General features: G+C 45.2%; 1 protein-coding gene across 1 annotated transcript in view; it reads right to left on the bottom strand.

The window, feature by feature from the left end:
• The window catches only part of Col24a1 (collagen type XXIV alpha 1 chain), a 249,016-nt gene extending 237,083 nt beyond the window's left edge, over window positions 1–11,933 (bottom strand). Inside the window, exons 1-2 of the mRNA XM_026783871.1 lie at window positions 11,692–11,933; window positions 6,367–6,431 (exon numbers count right to left, since the gene is read on the bottom strand). Of these exons, the coding sequence (XP_026639672.1) occupies window positions 6,367–6,431; window positions 11,692–11,747 (121 nt within the window). The 5' untranslated portion in view covers window positions 11,748–11,933. The remainder of the gene's footprint in view (window positions 1–6,366; window positions 6,432–11,691) is intronic.
• Between the last annotated feature and the right edge of the window lie 1,604 nt (window positions 11,934–13,537).

The raw sequence follows: 13,537 nt of genomic DNA, 5'->3' as shown, positions 1-13,537 counted from the left end.
GACTCATAGACCTCATTTCTGGCTTTGCATATCCAACTCTCTGCTGGCTTTATGCAGGAGAAAATTCCAGGTCCCCAAAGCAGTTCTAAATCAAAATATTTTCCCCACACTTCATTTTTTGTACTTCAGTGTTTCTGTCAGGGAAGAGTCCCACAGCCACATGGGCAGCCAACATGATCTTTCTATGCAATACATGACATTATGGCACGCCTCTGGTTCAGACCCTACCATGGCTTTGTGTGGCACGGGGAATCCATGTCATCGGTTCATATCTTACCGCTTTTGCCTCCCTCACTTTCTGTTGTTTATCTCATCTTACTGTACCCCTGACAAATCATTTTCTCTTCGTTATTAAGCTAATTGAGCTCATTTTGAACTCTTGGCTCTTGCACTTAGCAAGCTCTTGGCCTTTAGACCCTTCATCCTCGAGCTAATTTCATCAGCTGCTTTTGCAACGACCAAAAATTCATGGTGAAGTTTTGTGAGTTTTTCTACTGTTTTGAAGCTGGTTGTGGTTCAAAGATGATTCTCCATCTTTGAACTTGAGCTTGGTGTCATCACTAAGGGTGGTTCTGGAAGCGACGTTCTCACGTTCTCACCTTTTGTCCATGGTACAACTGCTTGCTTACGCTACAGCATCCTCAACTCTGGATATTTGTATTCCTTCTGAACTTTTTCATTACCAAAGCTTATCTGTTTGAAAATCCCATCAAAGTCCCAATGAGAGTATCTACCTGCACGGGGGTTTATTCCCAAATAGGACCTAGCTGAAGGGTTACATAATTTTTTTTAAACTTTGTTTTTATTTTAGAGGCAGGATCTCACTGTTTTTTTTCTAGCCTGGCCCCAAATTTCTGGCCTTGCGAGCTTCTCCTGACTCAGGCACCCATGCGTTGGACAGTCACTACATGCATCATACGCCATCCTGCTGGACTGGCCCTTCTCCCGATGGAGATAAAATGAGAGGAAATGGAACACAGTAGAGGGATGGGTGGAGGAGGGCTGAGGGGGGGAGAGGTCCAGACTCAGATGACAACACTATGGGGTACACCCCATCTCTGCAAATACAAATTGCAGATATTGTAATTGACTCCATGGGGTGTATAAGCCATGCCTACGAAATCCAGATGTCATAGCACAAGAACCTACATTTGTTTTTCAGATGTAGAAAACAAAGACCTGTCAAAATCTCATCCCAAGTAGGAGGAACAAGGGTCATATGTGATTATCCCTGAAAGCTTAGAGATGTGTTACATAGCTTAGTAGTTTTAATTTAAGTGATTTTTTAAAAAAAAAAATGTTATCAAGTTTTAGAGTCTAAAAAGTTGTCGAGCTAACTCTTTCTAATAAAAAACTAAATGGGTATGTATTAATTCCAACAGCGTCTCAATATTTTAAATTTACATCATGGTTAGCCATGCCCTGCCGCTATGTGCTTTCTGATGCTGCACTTATGCCAATTTTTTTAAAAAAAATTAAAGTGATGGTCCCATATCCATCCCCACACTGCCAACACTAATCGGACTCAGGGGCTATTAATAATTATAAAACTTTTAATGAATACTTTAAGTTGAGAAAAACATGGGCTGGTGGGTCCTAGAAAGAGTTTGAAGATGGTGCTGGATGGGTGGATAAGATCAAAATACATCACGCGAATATATGACATTTAAAAATAAATAAATGAAAATAATCGTTAAAAAAGTAATCATTTAGAATAAAACCACCAGGGTCATAAGAAAGATTACACAGTACTCAGCACACTCTTCTTTTCCTTGCCAATTTGTGTAAAACGGTCAAATTAACTAGAGGATCTCTCTGCATTCATTTTGCAAGAGTTGTCTAGGTCACTTCCACACGGTGCCAAAATCGTGACTCAAGCATAAGCTTCCTGGCTCCAGGTCACGGAGTTAAGGAGCTAAAGGAAATGATTTATGATCAGTTGCTTTTACGTTTTCAAATCCCCGAGGATATGGGAAGAGAAGTGGGTCTAGACTGTGGTCTTCCGTTCTAGGAAGATGGATTGCGCTGCCGTCATCTGAATGCCCTGCATGTGTTATCTTATTTCATGCACTCTAAGCCACGGATAATGTGATTCTTATCTTCGTTTTGATCTGTTGGAAACAAGGGCCACAGTATTTCAGAGATTCATTCAAGGTCACACAACTACTTAGCAGTGTAGTCCAGACACAGACCTGAGCTGTGGCTCCACGACTCCTGGGTCCTTACACACCTCTGGCACAGTGGGTATGTTAAAAGCAACAATTGTTTCTTTAAAGTTTTCGTAATGTAAGTAACACATTTATCCTGTATAAGCTGAGCAGTGCAAATGTATTCACAGAGTGAGAAGTGACACTTTAAGTTACATATGAAAATCACTGGTGAAGTGCACGTTTATGTTGCACACTCTATGGGACAATGGATTAAGGTATACAGGAGACGCTCTTCTAGATAAGTGTAGGGAGCCGGACAGGATCGCCATTACAAGATGGCACCACATCCTGTCTTATTGGTTATAAACAACCCCATATTTGGCTATGCCTTCGAGAGCTACGTGTCCCCAGCTTCCCACATGCGCAGTGAATATGGGTCCCTGGGCCTATCTCCATGCAGTCTTGTGTCAGCTGATGGTGGCAGCCAATCACAGGGCAACCCATGTGCCAATTCCCAATATAAGCAGCCGCCATTGTGCCCCCCCTCCCTCTCGCCTCTCTCTCTCTCTCTCTCTCTCTCTCTCTCTCTCTCTCTCTCTCTCTCTCTCTCTCTCTCTCTCTCTCTCTCTCTCTCGTCTCCCTCTAGCGCCTCTCGTCCCTCTAGTCTCTCTCTTGCTCTCTTGTTTCCTGCCCCCCTCGCTTCATGTGCTCTCCCTCAACCAAATACACTCCAGTGAAGCGTGATCTGAAAAGAATCCTCGTGTGTGGTGGGTGTTTCTTCCTCGCTGGTCAAGAAGCCCACCTCAGATAAGGGCGTGTCTACATGCGTCTTCACACTTGGGGTCATCACACAATCAGTCCAGTGTGAGCCACTGTGGAGTGACACCGCATCTCTCTGCCACATCTCACTGGCAGCCTGTGACAGCCAGAGAAAAGGGGTGCTTCAGCCTTCAGAAAGCTGCTCAGACCCTCAATCCTCAGGAAACGTCATCTTCTATAAGTCACTTTAGCTTGAAATCGACCCACTTATTCACTAGGCTACCTCCAACAATAAGCTAAAAGACAAATAATATAGAATTGATATATATATATATATATACATATATATGTATAATTTATATTAAGATGATAGCTAAAATGGCTTTACTTAGCTGTGTTAAAATTTAAGAAATAACTGAAATTTTAGAAAATCAATGTATTTTTTTTGTTTTCTTTTTTCTTCAAGATCTTTCTGAGGAAAAGAAGAAAATATGGTTCAAGACTACAGAAGTAGGTGGTCAGAAGAGACAGCAGAGACAAAAGACATTAAGAGATTTTTTAAAATGTATCAAGGGGCTGAAAAGGTGAACTCTTGGGCTTGCAGAGGCAGACAGTCCCAGACAATGGGTCAACTCAGAGGAAGCCCTGAAGGGTTCAGGAACGAGAGGTTCTAGCTCACTGAATGCTTGGGGTTTCAAGTTGGGGTGTTGGGACAGGGGAAGTAGCTAAGCATGCGCATGAGAAACTCAGACCATAATTGGAAAGCAGAGGCTGAAGACGTTGAAATATGATCCATTCAGGGCAGAGGTGTAGAAGGGATTCAGGAAAGATCTACCGAACACATTAGAGACAATCCCTTCATCCCAGACAAAAACCACTGAACTCAAATAGAGGTAACCACTACGGTTTTATTCCACATGAAAAATTAGGGAGGGGGGGTCCTCTCTAAAGACTTTCCATGATCTAGACATTTGGGTTGCAACAAGGCAGGCAGACAGGCTTGTCCTTCAACACCCTCACGTGAAGCATCTCATTCTTCGGGCCTATGAGAAAATAATTTCCAAATGTATTTTCTTGTCTTATTTTTAAATGATAAGAGAGACAACTGCAGAGTCTCAAAGAATATCTACAATATGAAAATCAGATCAGAACAAAGAAAACTTGGAAGGAAAAGAGACAGCACAAGAAGAACAATTCAAAATATTATTCCCATCCTTAGCAAGGTTAGAGGAGGAGGAGGAGCATCCAGGGAGCATGAGCAAGATGCTGTTTTTTTTTTATAAGAAAGAAGGGAAATCGGAGTGGGCAAGGGCAGCATTCAGATCAACAGAAACAGAAATGTTCAGAAAGATGGCAAGTAAGATCTTAAAGTAAGGAAATAAATAAATAAATTGATTTTGGAGATTCAAATATGCAACAGAAATTTCAGAATAAAAGAAATTCATTAGAAACACAGACATAACAAAGAGAAATTTCCAGAAAGTGAATGGTGCTTCCATGTTGAAAAAACCCACTCTACCCAACAGGAGGACGAGATTCATATCATGACATATTACTATAAACTTCAAAACATCAACAACAAGTGATTATAAAAACCTCAAGAAGAAAAAGAGCAGGTAGGTCATAATTCAACTAGTAAGAATTACTCTATCAATTTTAACAGCTCGGCAAGCTAAAGACAAAAACCATGACAGCCTTTCCATTTCAGAGGAGACAAAGCTTACAGAAGAAAACTCTCTACTCACCAACACTAACTACCCTTCCATGTGGGGGTTAGACAGACCACTTCTCAGTAAGGCAACACTTCAGAAGCTGCCCCTGCTCAGCTAATATACTGAGGGTGCACAACACACACACACACACACACACACACACACACACACACACACACGGGGTGTAGTAGAGGAGGCCCCTTGTTTGTACCGGCCACCCAGAACTGAAACAATCACACAGAAACCATATTAATTAAATCACTGCTTGGCCCATTAGCTCTAGCTTTCTTATTGGCTAACTCTTACATCTTAATTTAACTCATTTCTATTCATCTGTTAAGTACAAGACCATTCCTTCCTTTGCTTGCAACAAGCATCTCATCTGCAATTTCTTTACTTGTCTTTCTTTCATATCGCTGATGGACTCAGGTCACAAGTGGCTGCTTGAGTTTATCACAATTTAATAATAAACTCAATAAAAAGCTGATTGTATCAGAATACGGGCAGTTGCATGGAGCGGTACAAAAGCGAGAGAGGCAAACAACCTAAGGACCACACTGCTAATGTCTTCAATCCAGCACACTTCCTGGGCTTTCTCTCTTTGAAAAAATTTTTGAACCTTTGACAAAGCCACTTTTATTTTCACTTGGAAGCCAGAGATATTTTTGTATTTATACTTTGGTCATTGGATAGTAGGATATTTATTGGGAAATAGACACTTTAAAATGTTGTTTAATAAATGAATCAAGTAGGATATACAAAGTTTTCTGAGTGCAGCAAGCTAGCAGACCAAACTAAAACACTATTCTCTAGACCACCCCACAGGAATTAAATAATGTTGGGAGCTCACTAATATGCAAATTTTGCTCCTGAATGATGCAAATCCAAATGGAACATTTATTACATGCGTGTGTTGTTGCAAGAAGGGCAAAGGTTATTCAGTTACAGTCTGCCACCCCCAGGAACTCCCACTTGAAATGAGGTCACAAGCAAAGCCTTTCCACTGTACAAAACTTCCCTTTTATAGAGGCTTTTCTTAAAAATGTAAGCAATTTCACAGACGGAAGAGCTGAGTAATTCTTAAAGGTCATATTTACCCCCCTCCCAAATTGATGATTTTTGGTACCCTTGCATCCTCCTAAAACTGGCTGTAGTCTTCTATTACTGTCTAATGCTAAATTTCAGGTTATAAAGACTTAGAAGGAATGTGCCTTGGTTGCTACAAGCAAGTAGAAATTGTTTGTTTGTTTGTTTGTTTTGAGACAGGAAGACATGTAGCCCAGACTGGTCACTGACGTGCTAAGTAGCCAAAGCTAACTGTCCCTGAAAGTAAATCCTGACTGTCATCTGGATGGGATTTAGAATCTCCATGAAAATAAATACCTGACTGTATCTATCAGCAAGTTTCTAGACTGAGTTAACTGAGGTAGGAAAATCCACCCTAAATTATGTGGCCATCGCCACTCCACAGGCTGGAGTTCTGGACTGAATAAAAAGGCAAAAGAGAACTGAGCACGCGCACATGGATGGAGCCAGCCACCTCAAGTTCCTGCCGCCAAGCTTCCTCTGTCATGATGGACAGCATCCTCAGACTGTGAGCCCAAATAAACAACTCCTTCCTTAAGCATCTTGTGTTACAGTGATTAGAAAACTAACTACCATGCTTGTCTGGAACTCCATCTCTTCCTGCCTCCTTTTCCCACAAAACAGACTTAAGAAACACGTAACAAGATGACCCTCCTTACCTTGTCCCTGTGCATGCACCGGAATGCACGCCGCACATAGTACAATAAAACGAAGAAGCAGTTTCCTAAGGGTAAAACAACAGAAACAAAAAACTGTTAGACATGTACAACTGGTAAGTCATAGAGCTCTGAACTTGGGAGTCTGTAGTGTGGCCTGAGAATTGTCCTCTCCGAAGATTTTCCAGATAAAGCTGATGCTGCAGAGAGGAGGACATCTGAGGTCCTCTGCTTTGGAACAAGTGATAGTAAAGTTTTAAAGATGACAGCCCACAGTACCCGAGGGTGTCTGATAAAGGATCAAAGGGTCTGGGGTTTAGCCTGCTACCCTCACCTTTAGTCATTTGGTTTGATACCAGCCACATTCAAAACACAACCAACCAGACTAGCCAGGTGAAGGCTGACATTTAGTCAGAAAACAGATATCCAAAGGTCATCGTTAGAACATCTGAGGAGCTAATTCCTTTCTGAGAGTCTTCCCTAGATGCAGCTTAAGGAGCTATTCAACTTTTCTTTGTCATAGAAGCCCAGGTTCTGTTGGGAGAATGCCAGCAATCTCTCTTTAGGGTACTCATGAGATCCTTCGGATTTATGATACGTGTCTTCAGGCTACCACCACTCATTCCTACAAAGATGAAGTTTACAACAGCAAGAAAGACTTGTGAAGTTTTGTGAAGAGCAAGCTTTTTGATGAGTTGGTGGCCTCTTAAACCAGCAGAGGAGTGTGGAGCAACGTGAGAAAGACACCTGCACCGCACAGCTAGCATTTCAGCACTTTCTCTCACCCTTGGTTTCTATGGTAAAAAGTCTTCATCCTGACAGCTTTATAGATTCTGTGTTTTACTAACAGCTCAGATCCAGAAATAACAAAAAAAAATCTATTTTCTCAAAATAACTGAGGGAAATTTTTATCCCAGCAATGGGAGCAAAATTGGATGATTCCAGGGGAAAGGACTGTCAGTGAAATTTCCCAGACTGTCTGCTGAGCTCAGTGTGAAGGACGCACACACAGCACAACTGACTCCAGGCACTTGAGCAGCTTCTGAATGCAGGGGGAGCAATGCTTAAAGATGTCAGGCAGTCAAAGAGCCTGTGGTCCAAAGGGAAGAAAAATACAGCTGGCCAGTAGCACTGAGGCAGTTGTTAAACTGGCCCATGCTAATGTTGATGGCTTTTGAATGAATGAATCTACCTTCAGCCAATAAGATCAACAGATGGTCCTTCATTCCTACTAAACTTGTGCCCGACTTATATTCGCACCCTGATTCCAAGATCAAGGAAGTCAGTGCTCTTGTCCTCCATCTGTCCAGCTAGGAAAGTGAAATGACCCGAAGGCCTCTCATCCTCCTCTGTTTCTCTCTGTAGCTCCAGTTCAGCTACTTCTTCCCGGAAATGGTGCTCAGACTATTTCTCTCAAGCCTTTTATGTGCATTGATTGCCCCATGTCACACCTGAACGTTTTGATGGACTGTGTATGGGAGATCCCATCTTCTTTCTGCTTTGGTCTCTGCCTAGGTTTCCTTTAGTTGAACCTTCCTCCTGCTTAGACTCATTCATCCTCTCCCTCCACCTAACACTCCCTCCGGCTGCCCCTCCCTCCTCTTGTCCCTCTTTCCGCCTTCACCCCCACCTCTTCAGGACTTTCAGATACCCTTCCTGAATACGCTCCTTTTTCATTCCTGTTTCCTTTGCTTCTCTACTGAACCCTGCACATTGTTAGGGGAGCAACTGTGTCTCTTTCTCCAGCATTCTATTCCTACCACCTGGGACCAGGGAGGACGCTCAGTACATAGTTGTTGAAGAATTGAATAAATGATAAATAAACAAATGGCAGACTAAACTAAGCTTTTGTAGAATAAAAAGGAAATGGTCCCTATTTGATCTCTCACCCAGAATTATAAAGTCTAATATCAGATCTAGATGCAAGACTCAGCTCACAAAGAATCTAGAACTGCTTGTCTAGGTGTTTTAATAAAACTGTTCAGTGACTTCATAGAGAAGTACCAAACAGACGCCTTCACAGAGTACCAAACAGAATGTCTAAACAACCCCCAAATTACTTTCCACACACCATACTTCCTCTCCCTAAGATATCCATTTTTAAACATTTATTTGAACACTCAAATACCTAAGCAACTTAGAAAACAGTGTTTCATATCAATAACAAGGAACATTATAAGCCTTTTAATGACCATAACAAGTTTTGTTTGTTGGTTTGTCTACTGGTTTTGAGACAGGCTCTCTCTTATACCAGCTGGCCTGGATACTGTGTAGCAAAAGTGACCTGGAACCTTGATTCTGCTGCCTCTACCACCTGACTACTAGGAAGTACAGACTTGTGCCACAACATCCACAGTAGTAGGCAGTGGGGGATATGAACCCTGGACTCCAGGCATGCTAGACATTCTGATGCATGCCAGACACTCCATGCATGCTAGACACTCTGTGCATGCTAGACACTCCAATGCATGCTAGAAACTCCATGCATGCTAGACACTCCTGCATGTTAGGCACTCCATGCATGCCAGACACTCCAAGCATGTTAGACAGTCTATGCATGCTAGACACTCCGTGCATGCTAGACACTCTGTGAATGCTAGACACCCAATGCATGCTAGGCACTCCTGCATGTTAGGCACTCCATGCATCCCAGACACTCCATGCATGTTAGACACTCTATGCATGCTAGACACTCCATGCATGCTAGACACTCCAATGCATGCTAGACGCTCCATGCATGCTAGACACTCCAATGCATGCTAGATGCTCCATGCATGCTAGACATTCCTGCATGTTAGGCACTCCATGCATGCTAGACACTCTGTGCATGCTAGACACTCCAATGCATGCTAGACACTCCATGCATGCTAGACACTCCATGCATGCTAGACACTCCATGCATGCTAGAGAAGCAATTCAACAACTGAGCTACACTCCTAGCCCCCAACCTATAAAGTGGATACATCTAAAACCTCTCAAATTTTAGGTTTATTTTATTAATTCCACAAAGTCACACAATGTGATCTATTTTAAGATCAACCTTGGGAAGGAAAATGTCTGTGTGGATCCAATTTTAAAATTATAAATATTTTTGGGTGACTAACTGGAACTTCCCGAACATCACCACAAGAAGATAGCAGTATGTGGAAACCTCAGGCATCTCATTGGAGGTCTCTAAAGTTTAATCCAGGGGCCCGACATAATGATCATCAGCTAATCAAAGTTGTTTTTTCTAAAGCCCCTTTCCCTTTCCCAAGTGCTGGTGACATGTTTTCAAATTAAAGAACTCTAAATTCTTTGACTTTTTTTTTTCTAGAAATAAGTTCTCTATGCAGTCCTAACTACTTTGCTCCATCACTTTGCCTGTGTGCGGTTGGAGCCGCGAGGACCTCCAACCTGGTTAGTAATGAGCTACCCTTCACTGTGCGCGCCCCATCCCCACTGACTTCTGTAACGGAACAAGTCTGGCATCATGAGATCAGGGGTCGGCTAGGCAGACCTGGAGATCCCCTCCGAGATCAAGGAAGACCAGCAACTTCATCCAGGACTGACTGCTATGCATGCCAGCACCCCTCCATAAGCAGGGTGCCCCTGCCCACCCAACCTACCAGGTGTCATTTTCTTCAGAAGTTTCACCAATGCGTGTGTAATCTTCTTTAGTTTCTCTGCCCCCCCCCCCATCATCTGGACCCAGTACAAACTCCAGACTTCCCAAGAATGCATGCAGGGTCAGTCCTGGCCTGGGACCCTCTAGAAGGATTTGTAAAGCATGCAAGACAGGGGCCAGGGGCAGATAGATCCCTGTTGTCCCTGACCCCATGAAGTATTAGCTATTTGGGCTGGGAGCAGTGACTCAGGGGAAGCCTTGCAGGTGGGAGCTGGCAAGAAGAGAGGACCTTGGAGTCTGAGCAGAACATGGGGCATTCCAAAAAGCTCGAGCTGCGGGGATCATGCCCCACAGCACAACCCGAAAGATGCATTCAATTGTGTAAGTCTGATACATCCAAGCTTCACTGTGCCTGGCTCTCTTGGAAGAGCTATCATTGAGTGGGATGCTTATCAAGAAAAACCAGATCAAAGGCCTGGATCTGAGCAAGCCTCTCTGGGAAGGCCACAGGAAGAGCTTCTAGCATCTGGGGACTACTGGGCTCCCAGTACTGGGAGGCACACAGTCACGATTGTGTTGTGTTGTGTGTGTGTGTAGGCTTTATTGTGTCTCCCAGAAAAGGGGGTGTGGCTAGAGGTGCACATTGCTCTGCAGCAGGGAAGCTTGCAGAGGTCAGAGCAGAGAGCACACTGGAGATGCTCCAGGGGACTAGGCAATATGTGTGCATGCACACTACCACAAGGCAGGCTTTCTCCACTCCGCCTCCACCAGCGCTCAGCTGACTAGGCAGCTTGCGCTCTGCCCTCCCCCCACCCACAACTCGGCAGGCAGCCTTCCTTGCTGTATCTCAGGGCGCCAGATGCAAACTTGTGAAACAGGGGCATCCAGACGGGCAGCCAAGACCGAGAGTCATCATCCTCAAGCTTTTCCCCCGGTGGAGGGATAGGCGCGGAGATGAGAAGGTGGCTCAGCCCAAGCTCTATCAGGAAAGGTAGAAGCGCTTTCACATCCTACTCTCTCTCCTCTCCCCAATCCTATCCTGGCTGCAAGCACCACTTTCCCACGGACAGGCCACATGTCAGGGCTCAGTCCCAACTCCAGATGCGAGAGTTATGTTTGTTTGCCTTCTGGGGAAAAAAAAAAGAAAGAAGAAGAAAAACAAGAGTTACAGTCGCTGACCCTGAGCGGAGCTGCTTTCTAGGCTCCGTAGTCATCCCTTCTCACACCTGGCAGCCTAGTCCCAATCCTGTGCTCGCAGAATCCAGAGGACTGCTAGAGTCCTAGAAGTCGCTCAGGCTGGGCTCCCGGAGACAGCAGGAAGTAGGGCTTCAGCCAGGGCTGAAACAGGAGAAGGGGAGGAGGGTAAGGGTAGTTGGAGTTGGAGACCAGGCGGGTGTCAGAGCAGCTCTGGAACTGCCTGGGGCAGTGGCCGAAGGGATGTTGGGATATAGGCCAGCAAGCTTTTCCTTCCTAGCCACAGGATCGCTTTAGCATAAACTGAGACTCCCTGACAGAAGCTTGCTTCCTTTCAAACACGGTATTTTATAAGTTGAGAAGTCAAGAGGAGGATGCCACGGCAGTTAGCCTGATCCCAGCGCCAGAAAGTACCAAGGAGCAGGACCAGAGATCTCCAACTCTATGGTGGATATAGGGGGTGGAGAGAGGGGGTTGTTCCAAAGCCCCTTCCTTCCCCCCCCTCCGGCGGCTGGTGGGCTACTTACGTTTTTGTGGCGGGGGAGATCTTTCCATGCCTTGTCCTGTAGGCTCCTAAATGCATTTGTATGCATTTGTCCCTGCAGCAAAGCACTAACGGAAAACAGAAGCCAGCTCCGAACTGCTAAAGGTGCAGGTACTGTCCATGAAAAGGGGGGGAAAAGTCACATGAGAACCATGCTCCAACGCGCAAAATAGGGGGTGGGGTGGGGTAGGAGGGTGAAGCAGTGTAGGGGTAGGAAGCAGCACCCGGCGGGGAAGAGGGTTAGGATGCTCTGTGCCTAGCTGTAGCCAGGGTCGTGCTCCCCTGGGAGGGACAGAGGTGAGCAAGACTTCACCCTGCGGCAGCGGGGGCAGCAGCAACAGCGAAGCGGGGTTGGGAGCGCAGCCCTGGAGTTCACTTGCGGTTCAAAGGAGACTCAGTGACTCCAGTGGAGAGCTCTGCTTTGGGCCTGGGAGGAGAAAGGCGGGGTAGAGGGACGGGGGAGGGGGGGAGTAGATGAAGGAGTTGGGGAGGAAGTCCCCGGGAGCAGCCTGCGCCCAAACATTTGTCAAACAAGCACACACACCCACTTGGGAAATCAAGTTGGTGCGAGGGGGCTGGTGGCAACTGCCGGCGCTCGCTCTGAGTTTACTGCCGGCTGCTTTGCCTGGAAGAAGAGGAGCCTAGTAAATCCGACTGGTGTTAAATTTCACCGCGCACTGACTTGCAATGACATCACTAAACACGGAGCACACCTCCCCCTCTGCCCGGCAACCTTTCCCCACCCCAGCGCAGCCTGGCTGCCCTGGTTCGCCAACCTAACAGGGTCAGCTGGGCCAGCTGCAACTCAAGTCACTTCCTGGCCACCTCCAAGATGTGCGCACTTCCTAGTTGTAGGTGACTTAGGGTCATTCCTTCCTCTCTGTCCCTGTACTGGTCTGGTTAGCATTTTATGTCAGTCTCTTGCATGACTCTATCCCCACACGTTTTCTTTATTCTCTTTACCCACACCTGGGATCCTCCTGAACTCGGCTAGTCTTTCATTCCTCTCCTATGTCCGCTTGCTTGCTTTCTTTCTAACTGGCTTGTGGTCTCAGTAGCCTACTTAAGTGGACCGACTTCTGTCTCTTTAGTCCGTTTCCTGTCCAACCCCCTTACTATTTCTATTGACTTTCTCTCCTGCAATTCACCTTTCCACCTAGGCCCTGACCTTGATGCAGCTACAAGTCTCGATCCGCACCGTGCAGTCATGCAAGGGCATGCTGTCCCTCACCGTGCACCTCCAACATCTGTGACAATTTCAAATGCAAGTTCCTCTCTTTCCAGAATCCTTTCATGCTGAAAAGTCCACCTTATGAATTTGTCAGCAATTAAAGCACTAAATATTCTCATATTGTTTTTCTAATTGCTGTCTGCAAATTTGGCGAGAACTGGCATCCTGTCTTTTGGCTGGCTGCCGTGCTTTCAACACCTACACGCATGTGGTATGCCTGTTGGGTGAAGGACTGTGGTATGGGACAACACCATTGCTCCACCACTCTCTACTGTACTCTTTGCAACCTCAGCTGAAGTCTTTCTACTTGCTGAACAGGAGTCCACCTCGAAGGAAGTGTGAAGGTTAAAACCGATCAATTCAAATCATGGACACTTTTCTCAAACTATATAATTTTCTCCAGGACTGGACTCTGTTCCGTCTTCGTCTCCTTCAATCTTTTACTTTCCATGTGGAAATGAATGTCCCAGTGACGGAAAAGCAGAAAAATACTTGTACTCTTGTAGACCCTTTTTCCGCCTTCCCCTCGTGTCCCTGGGAGCTTCCCTTTCGATGAAGTGCATGCACACATCAGTACATTGATAGTAGACTTTATTTT

The sequence above is a fragment of the Microtus ochrogaster genome, chromosome 21, assembly GCF_000317375.1.
Source record: "Microtus ochrogaster isolate Prairie Vole_2 chromosome 21, MicOch1.0, whole genome shotgun sequence".
Classification (NCBI taxonomy): Eukaryota; Metazoa; Chordata; class Mammalia; order Rodentia; family Cricetidae; genus Microtus; species Microtus ochrogaster.
Note: the sequence above shows the minus strand (reverse complement) of the source record. Positions and strands in the feature narration are given on the sequence as shown.